A 27,573-nucleotide genomic window follows, 5' to 3' on the forward strand; every position below is an offset into this window, starting at 1 on the left:
CAGCTTCTAGACTTGGTCACCGTTTTGGACCCCAGTACCTACCTGTCTGACCGGCTCCTCTGGCCACAGTCTGGGTGGCCCCGGTGTTTAGACCCGTGGTGAAGAAGCAACTCGAGGCCAAGCGCCTACCGCTTGGAAGAGCAAACTGCGCCCAGCCAGAGCGCCGAGTCCGACTCAGGACCCTGACATGCTGTCCGCGCCACTGCCGGACGGCGTCTCTCTTGAATCAGGACCCCGGTTGCCTCCAAAGCCGCCTGAAGCTGGGTTCCTGGCGGCGTTCTGGCTCTTTCGGGAAACCAAAGACACCACACTGCACGCGCACCCCGCCTCATCTTTTCCTGTCTGACTACGACTCCTGTAACCCCGCGGCGGGGCGGAGGCAGCGAACCTAGCGGCGCGAAGCGAGCGGCCTAGTGAGGGCCTGAGGCGTGCGCGGCGCGGATTCTAACTCCGGCGGCCGCGCTCAAGGCCGCGACGTCGACGGTGGCGATGCTGTGGCAGCGGTTGGCTGTGGTTGAGTGGGCGGCGTTGGCCTGGGAGCTCCTCGGCGCCTCGGTGCTGCTCATCGCCGTGCGCTGGCTGGTCCGGCGGCTAGAGAAGCGGCCGCAGGACCTGAGTCGTCGCGGGATACCCTCCTCGCCGACCGGCGCGTCTGCAGCTGTGGCCGCTCAGCCAGGTAAGGTCGCATTCGGCCGTGGGAGCAAGCTTCACTCTGCCCTCCCCGTGGACACAGTAGGACCCGAGTCCCCTGGCGGGAAGGCTGACTGAGAAGCGGAACCTTTGTTCCATTGTAGGAGCGTTCCCGACACTGTAGGTGAGGTCCTTGGAGACGCGGCTGCCAGGGCGCGTCTGGGGCTTCCAGGGGAAGGGGCTTCTGGGCCAGGGAGGCCTGGCAAAGGCTGCTGGGAGGGAGAACAGTAAACAACACTGGTGAAAGTCGGAAGTCGAAGAAAGAGGAAGTTGGTTCTGGCAGTGGTTTGAAGTTTAACGAAATAAGTGATAGGAGGAGGTAGTGAAGTTAGGTGTGCCTCCCTGATTTGGGGATGGGGAAATAAAGGAATACGGCTCTCATTAATTTCTTTCGAATGGACTGTTAGGTCTGGATGAGGAGAGATGGGAGGATGGTTGCTGGTCACTTTAAGATCGAGGTGACTGGTGTCCGGAATGAAATCATCTCCCATCTGCTCCTGACTCTGCTACTGCTGCTATGGAACTTCTCAGAAGTGGGCAGGTCATTCACCCGCTATTTTTCAGCCCCACCATTAGCAGCATACGGATAACAATAGTTCTTACTGTTTTGGTTTTTTTTTTTTTTTTTTTTTTTTTTAAGAATAATACACTCATTGCTGGGAATTGAGCCCTACTACCTACTGGCATCATCCATCTGAGAGCTGTTGAGGTGGTGCATGTCTCAGTTCTGGGGAAAGAAGGGCTGGGATAAAACCCGGAGTCTTCAACAGAGTTCATCCGTACTCTCTAAAGCTGGCTGTTTCGTAGGATCTTGTGGTCTTTTTGGTTGTTTTGGAATTTCCTGGTGTGAGTCCACACCTCTGTGCTTCTTTCTTCTCAGCCCTTCACCTCCCTGAACTCCCGATGCTTAGCCGGTTTGTGTTCTTCAGCATGTGTTCATTTTGTGTTCATCAGAGCTGTGTTTCATTAACACTTGAGTCTAGTTCTTAGTGAAGGATAAATAGTAATTCCCCCACGAATTCTAGAAGGAAGATGACATTTTAAACAGTTAATTGCACAGCAGAACCCTAAGAAGTTCTTAGGAGTAACTGAGGCTTCACTTGCCTCTTTGAACTTACATACAACTTCGTTTTTTATTTATTTAGCAGTGCGGGGAAGAAAACAAAAAGCCTGGCGTATATTGGCAAGTGAAGTACATCTCAGCACTTCCTTAGTAGTCATTGATTTCTCCGTTATCAGTGTCAGAACAAGTGGTACAGAATTTATGTTCATTATTTTATCTACTTTTCATTATTACCAGAGTGGATCTATTATTGTATCCATTTTGTAGGTGAGGAAACTGAGGCTTAGAGTTTCAATAATCAGCCTAGGATTGAAGTTAGTAAGGTATGAAGTTCTGTTTATGTTTGTTAATTGCAGAGACAAAACCTTCCTTGAACAACTAAAGGTAAAATGAAACGGTAGGTTTATAAATGAAACGGTAGGTTTAGAATAAGAATACTAATTGTATCTAAGGTAGGGTCCTGTGAGGAAACTGGCACTTGCTTAAGCATGTGGTTTACATGAGCTACGATTCCATGGTTCAAGTTAATTTTTGCTTTTTTGAACATAGGTGAAGTGACAATGGATGCCATATTGGCACGATTGAAACTCCTGAATCCAGATGACCTTAGAAAGGAAGTTATAAAAGCTGGATTGAAATGTGGACCCATTACATCAACAACAAGATTTATTTTTGAGAAGAAATTAGCTCAGGCTTTACTAGAGCAAGGTGGATTGCTGACTTCCTCTCTTCCCAATCACAGTGAGGTGATTGCCACTCCGTTTGTCCAGGGCACCCTAAGGACTCCTGCGTCTGTGGAAGAGAAACAAACTCAGCAGGCCAGTTTTTCTGAAGACAAAGATTTTGGTTACAGTGTGGGCTTGAACCCTCCAGAGGATGAAGCTGTAACATCTAAGTCCCACCCAATATCCTTCAGTGCCTCTGCCAGGAATGACAACCACCAGGCTGGAATGACAGCTGCTAAGGAGCCACTTCTGTACTATGGAGTGTGTCCAGTATATGAGGATGGCCTTACGAGAAACGGTAACGTGCTGTGCTGTGTCTCCTCACACAGACTGGGAAGACATAATCTCATCATCCAAGATGAATTTCATTATTTGTACTTGTTACCCTCTGATTTTTTTTGAGTTTGGTAAATCTAAGCAATACTTTTTTTTTTAAAGTTACTAGGAAAACTATTGTTAGATAGATTTGACTTGGAAATGATTGGCTCACTTCCATTTGTTAGTAATTTTACTGGTTAATCATCTTCCCTTTCCCTTTTTCCCACCCCCTGAGACACGGTTTCTCTCTGTAGCCCTTGCTATCCTGGAAAAATATGCTTGCTTATATCACTCATTTATTTGTTTGTTTGTTTTTCAAGACAATTTCTCTTTGTAGTCCTGAATTTCAGACACTCACTCTGTAAGTCAGACTGGTCTTGAACTCAGAGATCCTCTGCCTCTGCCTTCCAAGTGCTGGGACTAAAGGCGTATGCCCAGGCATTCCCTCTCCCTCTTAAATTCATTACAACCTGAACAGCTTTTAGGTTGATAAATGTAAATGTTCCAGTGAGTGTATAAATAATTTTCAATCTCAAGGAATTGTATTTTAGGGCTGGAGATCTGTTTTAGTTAGGAGAGCATTTGCCTACTGTGCATGGAGCACTGTGTTAATACCCAGCACCATAAAAAACTGATGTGGTGGCACATAACTATTATTACCTCAGCACTTGGGTAGATACTAGCCTGGGCTACATGAAACCATGCCCCCAAAAAGGAATGAAAGAAAGAAAAGAATTGCAATTTTTTTTTTTTTATTTAGTCAGGATTATTGTTTACTGAGACTAACCTGAATCTTGCTGTACAGCCTAGAATGGGCTTCAGCTCTTAACTGCGCGGACTTTTCCTTATGAATGTTAGGATAATAGGTATAAGCTATTATATTCAATAGTAAATTTAGTTTTGAATTATTTATATTTAGATCTTTATTTAATCCATTTAAAATTCATTTTTAGTAAGTTATTGTAGCTTGTGGTATGAAGTTAACATGCATGTATGATAGCATTGCTTATATATACACACATATATTGTCAGTGTATTCATTTGAATCTTTTGGATAGCCCAGGACCTCTTTAAGATAAAAAATTGAGAGTGGGTAGAAAGATGGCTCAGTGATTAAGAGTACTTGATAATCTTCTTGCATATCCCAGCTCACATGTTAGATGGTTCATAACCTGCCTATAACACCAGCTCCAGGAGATCTGATTCTCTTTAGGCCTTCAAGGATACTCACACATCAATTATGTGCATATAGTCACAGAAATACACACTCACATAAACACACTTTTTTTTTTATCCTGAAAGAATATTTTTAATAAAAGATTGCAAATCTGAATTTTGAACATGAGGGTAAAACCAAGAGAATCATTAACAAATTTAAATTGACTGTTGAACTCTGAGTACAATTAATAGCATTCAAACTATTCATCTCTTAATTTTCCCTTGTTACTTTCATACCTAGAAAGGATCCATGTTTACGAAGATAAAAAGGAAGCATTGCAAGCTGTCAAATTGATCAAAGGGTCCCGATTTAAAGCTTTTCCAACAAGAGAAGATGCTGAGAAATTTGCTAGAGGAGTATGTGATTATTTCCCTTCTCCTAACAAAACTGTGTCCTCACTGTCTCCTGTGAAGGCAGTGCCGCTCCATGGCAGTGATGGGTTCAAAGGTAAACCATGTTGTACTACTTGTCTTGGCATGACTTGATTTACCACTATTGTTCTCTTTCCTGATGTGTGGCACTTCAGTATTTCTTCATCTGTGAGATAAATATGGTGGAGAAGGAGGTGGAGAGCTGAAGCTCTACAATGAAATAACCAAAGAGAAAGAGACTAGGGGGCTGCCCTGGGAAGGTTTCAGGACAAAGGCAAATGTAGTCTGCTGCTAGTAGGCCCTGAAGCTGGTGAGCCAAATCTTAGTACATGGACCATAGAAGCAGCAAAGGGAACACCTTCTGTAAGAAGGGATCTGCAGGAATCGGTCTCCCAATGAAAGCTAGAAATCTGACTACACCCGCTATGTCACTCAGAATCAGCAGCTGGTTTGGAGAGGCTTGACCTTGGCGAATCCCTTCTCCCTACATTTGTTTGAGGTAGAGTGCTGTCTTTCATTTGAGGGCCTGTCTACTGCCCTCTATTAAGATTTCTCTCTTTCAGCTTGAGAAAGTGCCTATGCAGGAAATTGTTTTAAGACACTCTCAAGTTTTGATTAAGGTTTTAGAAGCTATGAGTAGAACTTTTTTCTCTAAGAGATAATTACAGTTGCTGCTAATTTCTTGTTCACTTAACAGAATTGACATTTTTAGTTTTTTTGGTAAAGAATCTTACCCTGTTACTCCAGGCTGTCCTTGAACTTGCAGTCCTCCTGTCTCAACCCCCTGAGTTCTAGGATGCTAGGTTTGTACCACCACACTCAGTTTCTTGGCTTACTTTCAAAGTATCCTAAATGGCCAGACATGATAGTGCATGTCCTTACTATCAGTACTCAGGAAGCACATGAGGGTAGATGTGCTCTATGAGTTTGAGCCTGAGCTACAGAGTGAGACCCTGTTGCAAAAAAAAAAAAAAAAAAAAAAAAAGTACACCAAATAATTCTTAATCTCAGTCTTTAGTCACCTGATTGAGCTCAACACTCAATTGAGCATTAGTACTATGGTGTGCTTTATACCATTATCATTTCTTACCCATCACTCCCAAGAGCTGCTGAACCTTTAATCTATCTATCTCCATGTGGCTGTGGCTTACCAGCAAGGTTCCAGCACGTCTGTCTCCTGCAGGCAGCCACATGGCTTCTCTTTGATAATCTCTTCCAGCCTGGCTATATTCTGTTAAGCCATTGACCAACAGCAGCTTTATTCATTAACCAGTAAAAGCAGCACATATACAGAAGGACCTCCCATACCAACTGCAGACTAAGTGAGAAGAAAATATTTGCGAGATTGTGTTCTATAATTCTCTCTCTTGATAGCAGATTGTTCATGCCTGGCTGAATCAGAAACAGTAAATAAAGAACGAGCAAACAGTTATAAAAGTCCCCGCACGCAGGACCTCACTGCTAAGCTTCGGAAAGCTGTTGAGAAAGGGGATGAGGATACCTTTTCTGATCTTATCTGGAATAATCCCCGATATCTAATTGGTTCTGGGGACAACCCAACCATTGTACAAGTAAGTATGCCTTCAGCATCATTACCGGTCACTGTATTCTTGACCAGTGGCCCTGTACTTTAACAAACATGAAGTTCAATGTTTTGTTTTTTTTTAATTTTATTTTATTGATATTTATTGAGCTTTACATTTTTCTCTGCTCCCCTCCCTGCCTCTCCCCTCTCCATTTCAGTCCTCCCCCAAGGTCCCCATGTTCCCAATTAACTCAGGAGATCTTGTCTTTTTATACTTTCTACTTCCCATGTAGATTGTATCTATGTAAGTCTTTCTTAGTGTCTGCATTGTTGTCTAAGTTCTCTAGGATTGTGGTTTGCAGGCTGGCTTTCTTTGCTTTATGTTTAAAAAACCACCTATGAGTGAGTACATGTGATAATTGTCTTTCTGTGTCTGGGTTACCTCACTCAAAATAATGTTTTCTAGCTCCATCCATTTTCCTGCAAAATTCAAACTGTCATTTTTTTCTGCTGTGTAGTACTCTATTGTGTAAATGTACCACCTTTTTTTTTTTTTATCCATTCTTCGATCGAGGGGCATTTAGGTTGTTTCCAAGTTCTGGCTATGACAAACAAAGCTGCTATGAACATAGTTGAGCACATGTCCTTGTGGCACAATTAATCGTCCTTTGGATATATACCCAAAAGTGGTATTACTGGGTCTTGAGGAAGGTGGTTTTCTAATTTTCTGAGAAATTGCCACACTGACATCCAAAGGGGTTGTACCAGTTTGCATTCCCACCAGCAATGCAAAAGTGTTCCCTTTTCCCCACAACCTCTCCAGCAAAAGTTGTCATCAGTGTTTTTGATCTTGGCCATTCTTTCAGGCGTAAGATAGAATCTCAGAGTTGTTTTGATTTGCATTTCTCTGATGACTAAGGATGTTGAGCATTTTCTTAAGTATCTTTCAGCCATCTTAGATTCCTCTGTTGAGAGTTCTCTGTTTAGGTCTGTACTGCATTTTTTTTTTAATTGGATTATGTGTTCTTTTGGTGACCAATTTCTTGAGTTCTTTGTATATTTTGGAGATCAGACCTCTGTCTGATGTGGGGTTGGTGAAGATCTTTTCCCATTCTGTAGGCTGTCGTTTTGTCTTGTTGACCGTGTCCTTTGCTTTACAGAAGCTTTTCAGTTTCAGGAGGTCCCATTTACTAATTGTTTCTCTCAGTGTCTGTGCTTCTAGGTTTATATTTAGGAAGTGGTTTCCTGTGCCAATGTGTTCAAGTGTACTTCCCACTTTCTCTTCTATAAGGTTCAGTGTGGCTGGCTTTATGTTGAGGTCTTTGGTCCATTTGTACTTGAGTTTTGTGCATGGTGATAGATATGGGCTTATTTTCATTTTTCTACATGTTGATATCCAGTTATGCCAGCACCACTTGTTAAATATGCTTTCATTTTTCCATTTGATATTTTTTGCTTCTTTATCAAAGATCAGGTGTTCGAAAATGTGTGGATTGGTATCTGGGTCTTCTATTTGGTTCCATTGGTCCTCCTGTCTGTTCTTATGCCAATACCAGGCTGTTTTCAGTCTTGTAGCTCTGTAGTAGAGTTTGAAGTCAGGGATTGTGATGCCTCTAGAAGTTCTTTTTATTGCATAGGATTGTTTTGGCTATCCTGGCTGTTTTGCTTTTCCAAATGAAGTTGAGTACCGTTCTTTTGAGGTCTTTGAAGAATTTTGCTGGGATTTTGATGGGCATTGCGTTGAAGAAGTTCAATGTTTTAACAAACACAAAGCTCGTCCTTTTTTTTTAGGAGGGATGTCGGTACAATATCATGCACATTGCTGCCAAAGAGAATCAGGCTTCTCTGTGCCAGATGACACTAGAGACTCTGGAGAACCCTGAGTTTATGCGTCTAATGTACCCAGATGATAACATGGACATGCTGCAGGAGCGCATCCTCTACATTGTCGACCTTTATCTTAATACTCCTGACAAAGTGGTGAGCATTCCTCATTAGTCTGTCTGCTGGAGGGTTAGGTTCCTTATATGTGGGAGGATTTCTTTTCTATGCTACGTCAATGTGCAAGGCTTATGGAATATTAGGAAGACACAAATGCTTATTGACTTAGATAGGAAGATGGTTATGGAGGTGTTACACAAGAAAAATTTTCTTGGGGAGGTGCAGCACACATGTTGGGAGCTCATAACAGACCACAGTATAGATTCCACCATTAACCGTGAGTTATTGGGGTTGCTTACAGGAGTATAGGTAAAGGGTTGCATCACCACCACCCTAACATGACTGGAATATACTACACAGTCTACAGGCAGCTCAAATGTTAGAAGAGTGTCCTTCCCAGGTACCTTTGTTAATCTAAACCTCTTCCAGGCAGTTTTGTTGGTTTCTGTTTCTTCCAGGCAGCTGGTCTTTCTGAATTTTCTACTGCTGTGAAGAGTCACCATAACCATGGCAACTCTTATAAAGGGAAGCATTTAATTGGGGCTTGGTTTCAGTCCAGAGGTTTAGTTCATTGTCATCATGGCAGGAAACATGGTGGCATACAGGCACTACTGGTGCTGGAGAGTATCCAGATCTGTAGGCAGAAGGAAGAAAAGGAGACATTGGACCTGGTTTGAGCACTTTAAAATCCCAGTGACACACTTCCTCCAACAAGGCCACACTTCCTAGTAATAGTGCCACTGCCTCAATCAAGCATTCAAATATATGAGTCAATGGGAGCCATTCCTATTCAAACCACTACATTCCACTCCCTGGCCCCCATAGGCTTATAGCTATAACATAGCGCAAAAATTCATTGACTCCAACTTAAAAAATCCCCACAGCCTGTAACAGTCTTAACATTGTTTAAAACTCCCAAAGTTCAGAGTCCTTTTGGAAACTCAGGGCAATCACTTAACTGTAAATTAAAAAACAAAAAGCAGATCACATGCTTCCAACATACAATGGCACAAAATATACATTACCATTCCAAAAGGGAGGAAAGGGAGCATAGCGGGGAAATACTGGGCTGAAACCCCAAATTCTTCATCTCCGTGTCTGATGTCAAAGTGCTCCTCAGATGTCCAGCTCCAGTCAGCTTTGTTGATTGTGATACACGTTTCTTTCCTGAGCTGGTCATACCTGGGCTGCAGCTGTCCTTGACAGGTATCCCACAGCTCTGGCATCTCCAACATTGGGGTCTCCAAGGCGATCCAGACTCCATCTTCACAGCTTCATGCAGTGACCTCTCTGGGTCTTCATGCTGGGACACCCCTGACGTGTGCCTGACCTCAGCAGCTTACGCATGCAGGGAGATTCCACAACTCCTTTTTTTATGTTCTTGACTCTAATGCCAGAACCACGTGGCCAAGGCTGCCAGGTTCTTCTGCTTGCTAGGACTGAAACACCCCCCCCTCGTTCATATACATTTTCACCAGCTTTCTGTTTTTGATGGTTTCCTAGAACTCACTCTGTAGACCAGGCTGGCCTCAAACTCAGAGCTCCATCTGCCTCTGCCTCCTAAGTAGAGGAGAATTAAATTAAAGTTTTCCTTTAATTCTTTTTCACAAGTTGGAAGCTTAGATGGGTGAAGTCTCTCTGTGAGGTCACTACTCCAGAGCTTTAGTCCATTTAGGGTCAAACTTTGCTTTAAACGTTTTATCTCCTTGTGCACCGGACTTAGCTCTGTTACACTTCTTGGTGCTCCCTTTTCTCCTCAAACTGTATATTTTGTAGTTTTCCTTGATTAATTTATTCCTTTTCATTATAGAGTGTCACCACTAATAACAGTGTCAACTAGGCTCCCCTGACATCTTCTCTGCCAATGTCATTAATCGGAAACTCTTCAATTTACCCAGCCTCATGCAAATTTTTCAGACAAGGATAAAAAGCAGCCACATTTTTGCCAAAATATCACAAGAATGGTCTCTGGGCCATATATTAATATTCTTCCCCTCTGAAACTTTTTGAGCTGAACCCCCACAATTAAATCCCCCTCAGAAACATTATCTTCCATACTCCAGCTAGGATGGCCCATTTAAGTTTAAAGGGTCCAAGCAAAGCATAGTCAGGGTGATGATGATACATGCCTTTAATCTCAGGACTTGGGAGGTGGAGGCAGAAGAATCTCTTGCATTCAGGGCCAGTCTGGTCTACAGAGTAAGTGCTCTAAAAGCCAGGGCTACACAGAAACATACTGTCTTCAGGTGGTGGGGTCAGGCCTTTCACAGCAATACCCCAGTCCCTGGTACCAACTTCTGTCTTAGTATTCTGTTGCTGTGAAGAGACACCATGATGATGGCAATGTTTATAAAGGAAAGTATTTAATTGGTGCTTGCTTACAGTTCAGAGGTTTAGTTCATTGTCATTGCAGGGAACATGGCAACTTAGAGGTAGACATGGTGCTGGAGAAGTAGCTTGAGAGTTCCACCTCTCCATCCACAAGCAGCAGAGACCGAGAAGTGAGTCAGTCAGTGCCTGCGGCTTCTGAAACCCCTAAATCCCACTCCTAGTGATAAACTTCCTCCAACATGGCCACACCTCATAATAGTCCCTCTCCCTGGTGACCAAGCATTCAAATCTCTGCACCTGTGGGGGCCATTCTTATTCAAACTACCACATGGTCTGTCTCATAATTTTCTTTGTGCTCAGCTTCCTTCAGTCTGAGGGGTACTTTCAGCTTTTATTGTTTACTCTGGCAGGGAGGAGCCTAATGAATCTGGTCACTTTCAGGGATTTCCTGAAGCTATTTTGAGTTGTTTTTCTTCCTTTTAAAGAGCTTTCCTGTAGGGTGGAATGTTTCAATATCAGAGGAAACTTAAACAAGGACAGGAGGATGGGGATGTAGCTCAATAGGTAGAGTGTGTGCCTAATTGTCAGCTAGTCCTAGTTAGGTCACCAGCAGCAAACTGGTAGTATTTGCATGTGGGAGAGGAAAGCAAGAGGAGTAGAAGTCTAAGGTCATCCTTGGCTATACAATGTAAGGCTTGTTTGTGCTATATGAGACTGTATATTAAAACAAACCAACACATGGCTCAGCAGTTGAGAGCATTCATTGGCTGTTCTTCCAGAAGACCTATGTTCAAGTTCTAGCATCTATATGACAGCTCACACATACCTGTAACTCCAGTTCCAGGAGATCTGACTCCTTTGACTTCCTCAGTACCAGGAACACATGTTGTACACAGATATGCTTGCAGGCAAAACACCCACACATATAAAATAATTAAGATAACAACAACAAAAAAAAAACCAAGAAACTTGTGGTTATGAAAGTAACACTCATGAAGAGATTTCATAGGTAGAGAGTAAAAAATCTCTGGCTGCTCTCAGCCAGACTTATAGTCAGAATGTAGGCGGATGGAGTACTCTAGGAGATGCCTGGGTTCCTTCAAGAAAGGTGTCAACTAGGCTTTGACTAGAAAGAATGCCAAAAAGCATAGAAAGTACTAAAAGGTTTGTTATGAGTGCTTAACTAGCTTGTGTAAGGCTTTGTTTGATCCCTGGTACCACTTAAAAAAAATTATTGAGATGGCTCAACAGGGAAAGAAGCTTGTGCCTACAGACCTACAACCTTAGTTTCATCCCTGAGACCTATATGGTAAAAGAATCCCTACAAGTTGCCCACTATGCTCCATTAAGCACCTGCCCACACAGTGTATGCATTAAATAAGTAAACAAAATTTTAAAATAAAAGATTTTTTTGAAAACTTCAAAGGCATGGCTTTTAGTTGCGTAGGTTTTCAGTAAGGGTTTGAGACACCGGAATTTATGTATATGAAGGAGAATGCAATGAGAAGTTAGAACCCAGAACTCAGAAATCTGGGAGTTTAGGAAACTGTGGGAAAGAATAAAAGAAAGCATTAGAGAGGATGAGGCAGGAGAATTAATTGTAAGTTTGAGGCCAACCTGGTCTACAAAATGAGAAGAAAGGAGTAAAATTTTACAGAAAAATACAGTTATGACTATTGTGTGTGCATATGTACACATTGTGTACATTGTGTACACACAATGCAGGGTGCAAAACCTAAGGTCTCAAATATGCTAAGCAAGCTCTCTACAACTGAGCCCACAATTTTAGTTTCTTTCACAAGCTGGTAATTTATGGGAGTTTTTGTTGTTCTTATTTTGTTTTTATTTGAAAGTTACAGTTTTTGTTTTGGTTTGGGTTTTTTGGTTGTTTTTTGTTTGTTTTTTTGGGGTTTTTTTGTTTGTTTGTTTGTTTTGGTTTGGGTTTTAGTTTTTTTTGTTTTTGACAGGGTCTTATGTATCCAGGCTGACTGCAAACTTACTATGTAGCAAAGAGTGACTTTCAATGCCTGATCCTTCTGCCTTCACTTGTCAAGTGTTGTCATATAGGTCTGAGGCGTTTAAATTTTTTTGTTAAAATTCTTTTTTATTGCCAGCTGTGGTTGCTTATACCTGTTTGTTTGTTTGTTTGTGACAGGGTTTCTGTATGTAGCCTTGGAGCCTGTCCTGAAACTTGCTCTCTTGCTCTGTAGACCAGGCTGGCCTCATAGATATGCCTGCCTCTGCCTCCCAAGTGCTAGGGTTAAAGGTGTGTGACACCATTGCTCAGCAGTTGCTCATACCTTTAATTCCAGCACTCAGGTGGCAGCGGTAGGCAGGATCTGAGTTTGAGGGCCAGTGTGGACTAAACAGGGAGTTCTAGGGTTACTAGGACTACATGGTGAGACCCTGGCTCAAAATACATTTTTTATTATGTGTTTATTTTTTTTTTTTATTTAGTGGTAGGGGAAGGGTTTTGGCATGTGGATGTCACAGGACGCAGTTCTCTTTCTCCACCTAGGGAATGAAGTCAGGTTGTCAGGCTTGATGGCCAGCCTAGTGATTTTGTTTTAAATCAGTGGTTCTCAACTAGTAGGTGTTAGCCTCTTTGAGGATCAGACAATCCTTTCACAAGAGTTACCTAAAACTTTTGGAAAACACAAATATTTACATTATGATTCATAATAGTAGCAAAAGTATAGTTAGGCAGTAGCAACAAAAATAATGTTATGGTTGGGGTCACCACAACATAAAGAATTGGCATTAAAGGGTTGCAGCATTATGAAGGGTGAGAACCATTTTTTAAAATAAATAGCTGGGCGATGGTGGCGCACGCCTTTAATCCCAGCACTCGGGAGGCAGAGGCAGGCGGATCTCTCTGAGTTCGAGACCAGCCTGGTCTACAGAGCTAGTGCCAGGACAGGCTCCAAAGCCACAGAGAAACCCTGTCTCGAAAAACCAAAAAAATAAATAAATAAAATAAATACCTATTTTCACTGTGGAGCAACCATGTTAATAATTTGAATAAGCAGTTGTGCTTCTTCTTTTCCTAGGGCTTTGATACACCATTGCATTTTGCTTGTAAATTTGGGAATGTGGATGTAGTCAATGTGCTTTCTTCACACCCTTTGATTGTGAAAAATCCAAAGAATAAATACGGTAAAACACCCGAAGACGTAAGTAACTTTTAAATTGCAATTACTGTCTTGTATTATAAATTAAAATATATAAATTTGCATTCTGTGACAGTAGCTAGTGAAGTCATAAGTAACTAAGTTGTGTTTGCCTGCCTGCTGCTGAACCTGATGTGCTCTGTGAAAGAGTGTGAATGTGTATCTGTACAGTCAGGAAGGTGATGGTAGTAGTGACCATGGTAATAATGAATGGTGGCTATCGTGGTAGCAGTGATGGTGATTATAATGCTGAGAGCCTCTGATAGCAACTGAGAGGAACTCATTGTATAGCCCACATACATACTGTTGAACTCATTGTATAGCCCACATACATACTGTTGAACTCATTGTAGAGCCCACATACATACTGTTGAACTCATTGTACAGCCCACATACATACTGTTGAACTCATTGTACAGCCCACATACATACTGTTGAACTCATTGTACAGCCCACATACATACTGTTGCATTCATGCCTAATGAAGGAAGCCTTTTTGCATTCCTTAGCAAATAGAACAAAATGCGCTACATTGCATCCTGTGTCTGTGATATAAAGACAGACCTGACTCTGATAAGAACTGAAATGCTAATTTAAGAATCAGGCATATGGGCTGGAGAGATGGCTCAGTGGTTAAGAGCATTGCCTGCTCTTCCAAAGGTCCTGAGTTCAATTCCCGGCAACCACATGGTGGCTCACAACCATCTGTAATGAGGTCTGGTGCCCTCTTCTGGCCTGCAGACATACATACAGACGGAATATTGTATGCATAATAAATAAATAAAATATTAAAAAAAAAAAGAATCAGGCATATGCTGCTGACTGACCTAGATCTACTACTTTCAGAATTAAAACCTACATGATACTTGTAGTAGGAGTATCTTCTGTAGACTCAGGCCCCTTAGCTATTATTACATTTCGTAACACTCACATAACCCAGTTGGTAGAAAACTTTCCTGACATCCATAAGGCCCTGGTATTAAGGAATAGACGGGAGAATGAAAATAATAAATAAAATTTAATAAATAAAATATGTAAAAATATAGTTTTATCTGTTTTTATAAAATAATTTCTGATAACCAGTTTAAAACTTATGACTATTTTGTGTGTGTGTGTGTATATGCAATATTGAAACAGCACCTAGGTTCTCAAATACACTAGGCAAGCCTTTATAACTGAGCCAACAATTTTAGTTCTTTCATAAGGTGGTAGTTCATGGGGTTTCTGTTGTTGTTGTTATTTTGTTTTTATTTGAAAGTAATTGCTTTTCAGTTCTTTCTAACATTATTGTTGTAATTACCAAGAGGTTCAGAAAGTTGATTCTTTCATACTGTAAAACTCAGAAATTGTCAGCTTGTCTATGTTTATATTTGGTATTATACTTGATATTATACTTTTAAGTTTTATTTTCCTTGCAGAAAATGTAAAGTTGTGTGAAGAAAAAAAAATAAATGAAGTTTACCATATTGCTGGAGTCTGTTTTCTTGCCTGACTCCAATGGGCTTTTACAGTGATCAAATAGAATAGGCTGTGCTTTTGAATGCAGGGTTTCTTTTTCTTTTCTTTTCTTTTCTTTTTTTTTTTTTTTTTTCTCAGTAGCTATGGGGCCAGTCCTGGAACTCACTCTGTATTTGTAGACCAGGTTGGGCTTGAACTGAGATCTGCCTACCTAGGCCTCCCAAGTTCCGGGATTGAAGGCACGTGCCACCACGACCCCACTTCCTTTTCTTTCTTTCTTTCTTTTTTTTTTTTTGTTGTAGTTTGTTTATTTATTTTTATGTGTGTGGGTGTTTTGCCAGCATATATATATATCTATACCACATGCATGCCTTGTGCCTGTGGAGGCCAAGAGAGGGTGTCAGATCCCCTGAGACTAGAGTTATAGACAGTTGTAAACTGCCACATTGGTGCTGGAAATTGAGCCAAGTTCTCTGAAGGAGCCTTCAGTAACCACTGAGCCCTTGAGCCCTCTAGCACAAGTTTTTTTGTGTATGAGTTTTGTGAAATTTTTAGCATTAAGATAATTCTAGGGCTAGAGAGATAGCTCAGTGGTTAAGAACACTTACTGCTCTTGGAGAAGACTGAACTTCTCTATTTCCAGAACCCGGGTTGAATGATTCATAGCTACCTGCAATTCTAACTCCAGGGGAACCAACCCCCTTTGTGACCTCTGGGGCATCTGCACTTACCTCATACATATACCCAACAGATACACATAGTAAATAATAAAAAGTTTAAAGATATTATCCTATTTTACTGGCTTTAAACTTTTAAAAGATTTTATTTGATAGGAAATATAGTACTATTTAGAATGTTCATTTTGTCTGTTTTGTTTAAATAGGTAATTTGTGAAAGAAGCAAAAACAAATCTGTAGAACTGAAAGAAAGGATTAGAGAATATTTAATGGGTGAGTTGTGAACTCAGTACCTGGCATGGAAAGCCCTTTGCAAGAGACCCCTGGATAAGAGTGTGAGTGAACGTGTGAGTGAACGTGGGGCAGTACAGAAGAGGTTTGTCTGCTTTTCTAAGTTCTGAAAAAATGCTATGAACTCAGAGCCTTTTGAAATTATCTTTTGTTTCCCCCCGGAATACTGTACCTCCTTGCCTGATTTCATACTGCACGTTCTTGTTCTAAATTTAGGCTCTTTTTTTACTTGATTGCTGTTCAACCGTCCTTGGGGCAGGTTTCTTTGATCGCTTCTCACTAGAGAGGGCTAAAGCCCAGAACCCCTTGTTTGGTTAGTTGGTTTCTGAGGTGTATTTGGGTCTGCCTCACTCTGCCCCGCTGAGGCTGTCCAGCTTAGCTCATCAAAACTGGGACCTTTCAGGCCATTATCCTGCTGGATTGTGGAGGTACAATATTCATTCATGTTTATTCTGTATCTCTTCCTCTCCATCTCTTTCCTCTCTCCCTCTCCCCTTTTCCACTTTCATCCCTCTCTCTTAATAGTTGTAGGGTATCTACCGGAGAAAACTACTCAGACACAGGTTTAAGCCAACAGAAAGTCTTTATTAGCTAGACAGCAATGTCACTGATTGTTCAGGATCCTAGTATAGCCCCGAAACCTTTCTCAGGGTGAGCTTAATTTAAGCACACATTAAAAAAAAATATCCTTGGTTGTCATTCTTCAGTTAGCAAGTACAGTTAGCCAGATGCGGAACTACAGAAACCAAAAGGCAAGGGTGGTATATTTAGAGACCTTCCCAGAACTATAAACTAGGATGAATTAGTCTTTGTTTTCATTTTGGCAGGTGGTGCTAGGTGCTGAGTTTTATGACCTGAATGGTACTTCCATCAGTTGTACTAATTCCTTTCTTTGATCAGGAGCTGCTGTTGTGGCCTCTGTGCTTCTTGTCTGTGTGTTTCCACTATAGGGAATGTCAGTTCCAGGAAGGACTGTCCTGCTGTGGTTTTCAGAAGATGGTGTGCCTTTCCTTCTGTCTTTACCCAGTTTATTGTTTCTGATCACTGAGTAAAATGTAGCTCTCCAGCCTATGTTTTTACCCTTTTTTTCCTTCTTAGGTGTATATAACCATGGTTATGGCTTGGCACAATGTCTCTGGGTATTTTCTCAGGTCAGAGTCTGTGTAGCCTGTGTGTCTGTGACATTTTGTAGAAACAGGTACTAACTCCCAATCTAAGATTATCTGAACTTTTAATTGTACTCTAATCTCTTCCTTTGTGGTGGAGGTGGCAGAGATGTCTCTTGGGCTATCTGGCATTTGTTGGAGGCTACAGTTGTGTTACAGAACACAATTGAACTTCCAGAAATACCTTAAAATGTAATTAGTTACACTTTGTAGCAGGACTTTTCTTGTTCGTGATCATGTAAATTGATCACTGCTAAGATCTGGTTGCCTAGCTTTTTTTCTGAGGTAATCATGGTGTTTCTGCATTTATGTTTCTTTTTGTTACTCAGTCTTGTGACATTTTGCACACCTTCCTTGTTTTCTGCTGAGGGTCCTTAAAGCCCAGACAAGAGCTTCAGTGGTTGTCCTGTGGTGGCTTTCACATTCTAGACTTAATGATCAAGGAGCATGCTGCAAGACTAACTACAAAGAAGACACCCGCGCTTGGATAAATAGAGGGAAAGAATATACAACATCTTAAGGAAATGAATAGGATAAAAAAGCCAGACACAAGACCACCAAAGGCATGAATCCAGTTTTGTTGATGCAGTGTTGTGTTTTTCTCCAAAGTGCTGGGGATTGAACTCTGGGCCTCAAGCTACCTTTGGTCTACCCACAGGCCTCTACAGGCAAGCTTTAATATCCTTCAGTGATAGGGTATATTCTAGGAACATTTTAGTATACAAAGTCCTAGGTTCCATCCTCAGCATGTGCACACACAATGCACACACGGGAGGGCGGGGGGAGCACAAGATATTTAAGGATTTGAATATTCAAAAAATAATAATATTTTATGAGTGAGTAGTTTTTACATGAATTTTGGTGTGTACTTTCCAAAAGACAACCATTATTTCAAAATTCACAAAATGGGGAGGGGATAGAAATCTGTCATCTAAAAAAATCTTATGTGGTTTCAGTCACAAGTTAAAATATTGAAATGTTAAATACATTGATTTTGTTTGTTTTGAGATAGGGTCACACTATATAATCCTGGCTGTCCTGGAACTCATTATATAGACCAGGCTGACCTCAAACTCACAGAGATCAGCCTGCAGAGTGCTGAGATTAAAGACCTGTGTCACCATGCCCAGCCATTTCCCTGTTTTTAAAAAAACTTTTTATTTTACTTTTGCATGAGTGTTTTGTGTGCATATATGTATGTGCATTACCAGTTGCTTGGTGCCCACAGAGAGTAGAAAGGGGTGTTGGATTCAGTGCAGCTGGAGTTAAGACAGTTCTGAGTCTTCATCTAGATACTGGGAACCGAAGCAGTAAATTCTTAACTGCTGAACTCTGTCTCCACCAACCACTCATGTACCCCGACCTGGTCTCAAATTCACAAAACTCGGGATGACCTTGATTTCTGATCCTTTTCCCTTGGCCTCCCAAGACTGGGATTGTAGGCATAAACCATCACACCCAGTTTTAGGTAATGTTTGGGATTAAACCTGAGGGCTCTTGTATGCTAGGCAAGTGAGACTTGTTAAAGACGTATTTTAATGCATGAGAGGCCAATATTCCAGCACACCTCTCATCTCTCACACAACAAGAAACCGAGTCAGGGAAGAAAGAAGTATGACCTCTGTGTACTAAGCTCCTCTTTGTCCCAATCAGACTCCTGACTCCAGACTCTTAGCTTCCTTAGTTAGATGTGTCTGTTGCTTGTCCCTTCCTTAGGTGTTGCTTGCCTTGTCTCTCCTTACTTTGTTGTTGTTGTTTGTTTCATTTGTATTCAGTGTGTGTCATGACAGGAATTCAATGGTATATTTTATATTATAGATGAATATAAAGAAAAGGATTTTTTGTGGTAACAGACATGATAATGGTAGGAGAAAGAAAAGGTAGTTTGACTCCCAAAGTTTTACCACAAAGTAGAGTTGTCTAGAATAGTAATAGATTGGATAATTTTTTAAAAATTACATGATGCCTTCTAGATTTGAAGTTTTGACAAAATAGCATTGGTAAACCTTTGAACAAAACAGGAAATTGAAAATTGACTAGAGACGATATGGGATAGGTCTGAATATTAGTCACCTATTTGTTTGCTCATAGTTCTTTTTACAAATATACTCATGCAGATATAAGAACTTGAACACCAAAAGTATGCATCTTCACCAGTAATCTCAAAGCTTTGCAAGGTGTATCATCATCTCCATTGTGCAAACAAGGCTCAAGGGAAAAAACAAAAAGTAAAAACCTGTTTTAGTAGAGAATGGAGGGAGGCTAAGTAGTTGCTGGCAAAAACTGGTCTTGGCACTCAAACCTATATTATTGCCTGGTCCCTTCTGTGAATTGTTTTCCTTGCTGTTCCCCCAAACCCTCAGTCATATCAAAACCAGGTAAGTAGAAGTTTGTGGCTGACATTTCCTTCTCAGGTCACTACTATGTGCCACTTCTGAGAGCAGAAGACACTTCTTCTCCTGTCATTGGTGAGCTGTGGTCCTCAGACCAGAAAGCTGAAACCGCTAATGCTGAGCACTATAGAAGTAGCCCCAGAGATCCTGTGATGACACTGAGAGCTTTTGTGGGGCCTCTGAGTCCATCCAAGGTAAGTGATCAGGGAAGGAAGTTTCAGGAGCTGTTCTGTCTGTCTACATTTTAGGGTTTGGTGCTCCAGCCTGTTGTTTTGTTTTGGTCTTAGAGCCAACTCATGAAAATCTAAGGTCATCCTTATCTGAGACAACCTCTGATAAAGTGGTAATGAGAATTTAAGAGTGTTTTTTGTTGTTGTTGATGTAGCCAGGGAAGGTATATTGGGAGCCCAGACCTACCAGCATAATAGTGTTTTCCTGGGCAAGCCCCATTTGTCCCTTACCAGTCTATTGTGACTCCACAGTTGCAAATTCAAATTCCAAGCTGAGCTTCCTACACTTGGAACTCCTAACCCTCTCTCCCTCCATGTTCCTGAGTTTCTGTCATATACCTGTCTTTCTTTGAGGCCATAGCCAGTTAAATTCCTGGCATGAGATGGTCAGGAAGTTTATAATGATGGAGTTTCTGGGTCACAGATTATACATGCTTCTATGCCAGATTTACAATTGATGACTTTCTCCAGAAAATATCTCACTGACGTGCATAAACTATTATTTAAAAATCTAAATAAACTGGTCATGGTGGTACAGGCTAATCCCAGCTTCATGGGAGGCTAAGGCAGGAATATCACAATTTGAAAACCAGCCTGTGTTATACATATAATATATAGTGAGACCTTGTCACAAAACATTCTAAATAATTTTCAAGAATGGAAACCTTTTTAAAATGATGTTAGATAGTTGGTATTATAGCTTCATTCTATGCCTTGTTAGCATAGTAGGTGATATGTCAATCTCATAAATGAGCTACATTAAACATAAAATTCCAGTAAGGCTTACTCATGAGAAATTGATGTCAGCTTCTCTTTTATATGTAGTGAAAAATGGAATATGTACCAATGAGTTGGCAGGTAGACTGTTGGAGCCCAATCCAGCAGGAATCAGCAGGGGGTACCTGGGAAGGGGCACAAGAATAAGGAAATGGCAGATTGAGAGAAACAAAGAAACACAGGATAGACCAGGAGGACTGAAGGTGAATACCAACCAGCCCAAATTTATTTCAGAATTCATTTTTATACAGATTAAAGGCAGAACAAAGAGCAGTATAGTCAGCTAACAGCCTCTCTGCACTGTCCTTGGGAGGAAGCACAAGCAGGTGCGTTATCTGTCGCAAGAATTCAGATAGCAGCAAGTACATACTAACTCTAACTAGATGTGTAATACACCAGTCCAAATCTTAATAATAATGTGTTCTTTCATATGGGCAAAAATGCTCTTATGGAGTTAATCAGAACTTTCTTACAGCCCTCAAATTTGCAGGCAGAGCAGGCAAGCTGGAACTCAATGGCTTATAAGTCAAAATTGACTCCAAAAGGAAACCGAGTCACACGTGGGCTACCACAGTAGAGAATACCTGTTGTTTTTAGGATGAGGCCTCACACTTATGCCATCTTAGGCCAGATCTGACCCCCAGCATGGGCCAGTACAGAAGGCACCTCTCCCTTGCATCACTTTTCCTGAGGAGTTGTAAACAAACATCTACCTAGGAGAAGTCACACAGCCAATCCCACCTTCCCCTGATCCCATGAGGTCATGCTTACTCCTGGCTATACGGTAGAAATGACTGCAGAATCTGTAAAGTGGTAGAAAGCCATTGAGTCTGTGGTGTTGGTTCAGAGTCTTGGGTAAGCTACAGGAAGGAAGCAAAGCCTGTCTTGCCCCCTTTTTTTTCTAGGCAGAAGATTTTCGAAAGCTCTGGAAAACTCCACCTCGAAAGAAAGCAGGCTTCTTCCACAACATCAGAAAGTCTGACCCAGAACGAGGCATTGAGAGAGTGGGAAGGTATTCACAGAACCATGACAGACAAGCTGAGCAAAGTGTGCTATGTGGTGTAGATAGATGATGATAGAAAAATATTAACTGTGAATACTAAAATGTAATAGTTCCCAAGAGGATTTACTGGGAGCTGATAGAGCCTTTATTCATACTATGTGCCAGTTTGACCCTGCAACAGACTCTGCCAAAACAAGGATATGTATTAGGATTTATCTGTGACTTTTTTGCTGTGAGGTTGGTGTGAGTGTACACTGGGCTTCCACGAGCAAGAGTCACTTGATATATATAGAGAGAGTAACTCTTCAAAGGACACTGCAGGATCTTACCAATAGGGAAACACAAGGAAATGTCCCAAGTTTAGGGAAAAGTAAGATTCCTAAAATTAGTGTTTTGGCACTTTAAAGATTAAATGCTATTTTCTGTGGACTTTGTTTTTGTTTTTCTGTTTTCTCAACTGGTTAATTGTGTTTTATTTCTTACAGGGAGCTAGCTCATGAGCTGGGGTATCCCTGGGTTGAATACTGGGAATTTTTGGGATGTTTTGTTGATCTGTCTTCCCAGGAAGGCTTGCAAAGACTAGAAGAATACCTTACCCGGCAGGAAATAAGCAAAAAGGCTCAACAAGAAATAGGAGAAAATAAAAGCTGCCTTCAGGACAGAGCCTCAGTTTTTGGTAAGCAAGTGCAGGTTTGAGTTGTCTGTGGGTTTTCCTTCTTTTTTAACCGGTTCTTACTGTAAAATGTTTAAAAAAAAAAAAAAAAACAGGTCTTTTCAGCCTGGCAGTGGTGGCATACACCTTTAATCCTAGCACTCAGAAGGCAGAGGCAGGCAGATCTCTGAGTTCGAGGACAGCCTGTTCTACAAAGTGAATTTCAGGACAGCCAGGGCTGTTACATGGAGAAACCCTGTCTTTAAAAACCAAAACCAAACAAGCAAAAAGGCATCACAGAAAGCTCTGTGTGTCTGAGCCACCCATATGTATATGAATATAAAGTACATAAAAATACAGAATCACAGCAAGCAAGGTGTGTGTAAAGGTATAAGTGGAAAACATGACATCCTGTCGAGGAGTCTGGTGCTTTTGGCTTTGTTTCCTGACCTAGATTTCCTGACCTAGATATACTTTATATTTGAATATAATGTGTAATGTCAAAAAAAAAAAAAAGAAAAGAAAAGACAAGAAAGATAGGCTCCAGAATACTGGGCACTGTATTTTGTCAGCCACTGGAGTCAGTAGAACATGAGACTCTTAATCTCAGGATCGTGGGTTCAAGCCCACATTGGGTACCAGTTGTAGCACAAATAATAAAAACACAGAGATATATATTGAGGTTCAACCTGAAGATCCAAAAAGTAAAGCAGCCAGCCACCGGCTCTTACCTCCACCTTAGACCAATATGACTATCCTGCCTGTGGGAATCCTCTGACTGAAACTGAGACCTGTCTCTTCCCGTTTTATATTTCTCTCTAGTGCTTGGATTAAAGGCATGCACCACTACCGCCCAGCCTCTATAGCTAACTAGTGTGGCTGCTGGGGTTAAAAGTTTGCGTCATTATTGCCTGGTCTGTATCGCTGACCAGTCTGACTGTTTTACTCTCTGATCTTCAGGCAAGCTTTATTTATTAAAACACAAGTGAGATATATAGAGTGCCTATAGTACAAAGCAAGTTAATGGAATGCTTGGAAAAGGTTAAAACTGAGTACAAAAAAAAAAAAAAGGTCAAAACTTGCCAACATCATTTAAAAAGGGATGATTAGTCTGTTGTGCTTACCATGAGCAAAGCCATGTGTTCAGTCTCCAGCACAAAGAGGGAGGTGGGGGTAGATACTAAAGTTTTTAATACTGTAAGGAAAAGGGATTGGTATGTAAAATGAGAAAAGATAGGGGTTTTTTAATTAATTTTTAAAAAGTACAACTAATGAAGAAGACACATAGCAAACTGAGTGGTGGTGGTACACACCTTTATCCCAGGACTCAGGAGGCAGAGGCAGTTAAATCTCTGCAGAGCGAGTTCCAGGGCAGCCAGTGTGCACAGAGAAACCCTGTCTTAAAAAACAAAAGGAAAGAAAAATGCCTTAAAGTACACTAAGGCATGATTATAAGATCCTAATGTGTAAAGTGTTATCCAGACTCTGGACTGGCATTTCGCTTAGTCCAGTGTGTCTATTCAAGTGTTCAAGCACTTTATATATAATATTGGAAACCTCAACAGAGCTTACTTCATCCTACAGTTGAGGATTGGCTGAGGAAGTAGTTTAGTTCTATCCTAAGGCAGAAAAATCATGCTTTTAAAGTATGTTTTATCTGGGCGGTGGTGGCTCACACCTTTAATCCCAGCACTTGGAAGGCAGAAGTAGACAGATCTCTGTGAATTCGAGGCCAACCTGGTCTGCAAGAGCTAGCTAGTTCCGGGACAGCTACAGCTGTTAATAGAGAGAAACCCTGTCTTGGCAAAAAAAAAAAAAAAAAAAAAAACATGTTTTAAAGAGTAATGAATGATGTGAACAATTATATAAACAATGTGTGCAGTTAATGGGGAAGAAAACTATATCATTGATTTTGAGTATATTCATATAACCACATAATTTTTAAAATATTAAGATGACTATAGCAACATTGTTGCACCTCACTTGAAAGCTTTCCAGATATTTTACAACTAGCACATATATAAATATAATTAAATGAAAACAAAAAACTAGTAGATTTGATAGTGCACTGGAAGGGGACTGGAAGAAGAGCCTTCACAAGTCCTCCAGGTGAGTTCCTCCTCCCTCTCCCTTGGGCTTCTGCTGTTCCCATGTAGAGCACCGCCCTCCCTGGAGAAGTGGCTTAGTGTTGTTGTCGGTACAGTACCACTTTACTCTTACCTCAGAGACACTTTCATTATTTATCAGAAATAAAACTTAAGTATTAAAATGAATCAAAGTAAAGACAGTGAATTTTAGCTGAGTGTGTTAGCATTTGAAAGGAGGAGAGGATCAAGGCAAACCTCAGCTACACAGTAAGTTTGAGGCCAGGCTGTCAGGCTGCATGAGACCCTGTCTCAAATTTTACTGTGTGTGGTAGCTTATGTCTATACTCCTAGAATTTTGAAGGCAGGAGGCAGGAAGAATACAGTGAGTTGGAGGCCAGCCTAAGCCATACAAGAAGAGGCAATCCAGGAATAAAGTTGGGAGACCATGCCTTAAAAAGAAAACAAACCAAAAAAGTAAATTTTTAAAGTCAAATAGAAACTTTGTAATAACTAGACTTTTGGGTCCCCCAAAATAGAAGTTAAACAAATGTATTTTAAAGCTTTCTAAATTAAAATTGAACTATTAGATTATAAAGCATTTGCTTTGAAAATTAAATTTCCTGGAACATTGTGGGGAAGGAGGGAGACCATTATATAAACCATGTAAAAAGAAACAAGTTAGTGCCTAGATGACTTAGCAGACAGAGGTACTTGCCATAGAAGCCTGGTGACCCAGGCTCAATATCTAGAACCCACATAAAGGTGGAAGGAGAGAACGCCATAAAATGGTTTTGACTTCTAGTCTCGTGCCCTGCATTGACACACGTACACCAACAGCACACATATTATGTACATATACACACATGATAATAAATGAATTCCTTGAATATAGAGAATAGTTCTGGGGTGAAGGCTATGCAAGTGGGCTGTGGAAGAAGCTGTACCAGGCTGGGAGTCAGTGCCAGGATGTAGCTTCATGTTCCATGAGACTATAAGCAGTTAATGTCCAAAGAATCCCATGCATGTACCATAGTTACAGCAACTACAATGTCTCAAGTTGTTGATATATTTCATTTGCAGAATAGACATGAAGCCATTTTTCATAGGTTTGTTCTACATAATATTTCAGAGCCTTATCAAGTCAGCTTGTGAAAACTGGCCAGGGGCCCTTGTTTTAAAACCTAAGAAGGTTTTGAATTAGTCATTTCTTGCCTCAGCTGAAGGGTTTACATTGAGTGAAGGCTCCTTCCAGTTCTGTCCTGCACACTGATATGCTGCTTTGTTGCCCTCACAGGCAGTGGAAAGAAGTACAGCAATTCCATCTCTGTGGGAGCATTTCTGGATGGAGAGGATGATACTAGCTTGGATGAAATTAAAAATCAGCAAGATACAGCTCAAAGTCAGAGTCAGCCCACAACCAATAAATTCCAAAACTCTGAATGTGGTTCCCTTCCCTTGGGACAGGTGGACCCTGGAGAATCCTCAGTTGGATCTTGCCTCCTTAACAGCAGAAATGGGCTTTGTCATCCTCTGAATCATAGGACTGCAGATAGAAAGGGACTAGAGGCCACCAGTGAGGAAGAATCCCTTTTACTACCTGTTTCTGCTTTGACTCTAGAGTTTGATAAACTGAATTTGCAGAGTCTAGGAGATAGCCTTCTTGATACACCAAATAAAAATAAGATTCTGACTTCAAGAAAGGATGCCGCAGAGAGTGACTCACTGGTACCCCCTCCTGCAATAGTGAGACTTGAAAATAACCAAATCAGAACCAACAGTGAAGTGTCAGAGGCAATGGCTGAAATGTCTTTGAATCCCAACAGCCCCCAGGTTAGGGTTCAGGATGGTATGGAACCTGTGTTCTCATCTGCTATGGGAGATTCCACCTGGAGGCTCTTCCTTTCTGGGTAAGTTAAAGATGCTTGTAGCACTGTAATAAGTATGTAGTTTCTGAATATTCCTCCAGGGCCAGTCTCATCTATATATATTTGAGCTGCTGGATCTTGGCTGCTCTCATAGTTCAGTTGTATATGGACTGTGCTGATCCAGTGTCAATAAGGGTGTGCCAACAGAATGATTTGACTCTGTCCTGTGTTTAATTTAAGACTCAAAACCATGTTAATAATGAAGGTACATGATACTACAATGCAAGACCTATCTGGTCTTGAGCCTCTACTATGGCTCTTACCTTGACCAGCCCTGGCCCTGCATACAGGCTTTCTGGAACACAGGCAGGTTTGGTGACTAATGTGCTCAGCCTAGATTGGTTCTTTTTTTTTTTCCATTTTATTTTGTGCATGTTTGCATGCACATGATTGCTGGTGCCTGTGTAGGCCATAAGAGGGTGTTAGATTCCCTGGAACTGAAAGTTATAGGCAGTTGTAAGCCTTCTAGCCTGGGTGCTGTGAGCTAAACTCCAGTCCTCTGTAAGACCAACAAGCACCCTTAGCTGCAGAGCCATCTCTCTAGCCCCTCCAGATTGGTTCCTAAGTTAAATATAGAATGATACCTTAAAAATCTTCAGGCTTTTTTATGCAGTGTTTTTCCTGTCTTTGTTTTTGTTGTTGTTGTTGTTTTTTAAACACCTCTTCTGTTCTGCATTCTAGAGAAGAGCCATCAAAACTAGATCGGGATGTTTTAGCAGCTCTTGAGCGTGCCTATATTGACCCGAGTCTGTACCCAGCTGTCCACAGATGGAAAAGCACTGTCCTGTGCTATTCACCCTCAGATAGACAAAGGTACTATCACAACATCAAAGTGTACAGACTGACAGGGTTATCATGTATGGGTGGCTTTTTCATAGTGACAAAGCTAAGCTGTGTGGCTCCCCAGTGCAAGCCTGGCCTGTATGTTCACATAGATGTCACAAAAGTCAGGTAGGTGGAAAAAAGTAGACCAGGCTTGCTCCTAGCAAACTGTACCAGGGGTGGCAGCATCTAGGATTTGTAGCTGGAGTAACATGGGTATTGTGTAGAAAATCTTCAGATTCAAGATGAAGTACCTCCTCTCTGTAAGATGGGTGTCATGCCTGTTTTTGTTCTGTTCTTAAATCTGTAGATACGCCTTTCTGTGGTAACAAGTCTCTTTTTGGTTTCTGTAGTTGGCCAAGTCCTGCACTGAAAGGGAAGATCACAACTGAGCTGCTGGATCTTGGTTGCTCTCGTAGCTGCGGTTCAGGGCGAAGCAGTCCAGCTGGTAGCAAGCCTGGTCACACCACCTCCTCCCCTGGCCTTCACAGCCCTGGGCGTTACAGTCCAGCACATGGGAGTCACTTCCAAAGGATGGCACACATGGCCCGACTTGCAGCTCTGTAGAGCCAGCCAATATGCTCACTCCTGGGGCTCATTTACTTGTTTTTAAAAAGAGGGGTAATGTGTAAAAATTCCATAACAAAAAATTGTATTCTGAGTAACTTTTTAATCCTCTCTTTGAAGATACCAGAATGTTAGAATATAAATGTTACGAGTAAAATTTAAATTTCTGCTA

General features: G+C 41.3%; 2 protein-coding genes across 4 annotated transcripts in view; one reads left to right on the plus strand and one right to left on the minus strand.

Moving 5' to 3' along the window:
• The first annotated feature begins 222 nt into the window (after nt 1-222).
• Ankle2 (ankyrin repeat and LEM domain containing 2) lies at nt 223-27,573 on the plus strand. 2 transcript variants are annotated; one of them, XM_050158969.1, is made up of 13 exons: nt 223-676; nt 2,303-2,776; nt 4,256-4,462; nt 5,761-5,957; nt 7,703-7,891; nt 13,234-13,356; nt 15,695-15,761; nt 19,360-19,532; nt 21,251-21,357; nt 21,834-22,024; nt 25,382-25,994; nt 26,694-26,825; nt 27,188-27,573. In XM_050158969.1, exons 1-13 carry the CDS (start codon nt 490-492, stop codon nt 27,399-27,401), a joined length of 2,874 nt encoding a protein of 957 aa, XP_050014926.1. In that variant the 5' UTR covers nt 223-489; the 3' UTR covers nt 27,402-27,573. The 2 variants fall into 2 exon arrangements, with proteins under 2 accessions (XP_050014926.1, XP_050014927.1); XM_050158970.1 differs by having other exon boundaries at nt 5,764-5,957.
• The window catches only part of Pgam5 (PGAM family member 5, mitochondrial serine/threonine protein phosphatase), a 33,639-nt gene continuing 13,975 nt past the window's right edge, over nt 7,910-27,573 (minus strand). The window contains exon 6 of one of the 2 annotated variants that reach the window (XM_050158975.1): nt 7,910-8,486. In XM_050158975.1, coding sequence (XP_050014932.1) covers nt 8,333-8,486 — 154 coding nt within the window. In that variant the 3' untranslated portion in view covers nt 7,910-8,332. The remainder of the gene's footprint in view (nt 8,487-27,573) is intronic. The other variant, XM_050158973.1, reaches the window with a different exon arrangement.

The sequence above is a fragment of the Alexandromys fortis genome, unplaced genomic scaffold, assembly GCF_014885135.2.
Source record: "Alexandromys fortis isolate MF-2015 unplaced genomic scaffold, M_Fortis_MF-2015_v1.1 scaffold_90, whole genome shotgun sequence".
NCBI classification, from domain to species: Eukaryota; Metazoa; Chordata; class Mammalia; order Rodentia; family Cricetidae; genus Alexandromys; species Alexandromys fortis.

What these genes read in the sequence shown, in the direction of transcription:
- Ankle2 (XM_050158969.1), top strand. Translation starts at nt 490, where the DNA reads ATGCTGTGGCAGCGGTTGGCTGTGGTTGAGTGGGCGGCGTTGGCCTGG. An exon ending in AGCTGTGGCCGCTCAGCCAG is followed by an intron (nt 677 to 2,302) that starts GTAAGGTCGCAT and finishes TTTTGAACATAG; the next exon opens with GTGAAGTGACAATGGATGCC. An exon ending in GGATGGCCTTACGAGAAACG is followed by an intron (nt 2,777 to 4,255) that starts GTAACGTGCTGT and finishes TTTCATACCTAG; the next exon opens with AAAGGATCCATGTTTACGAA.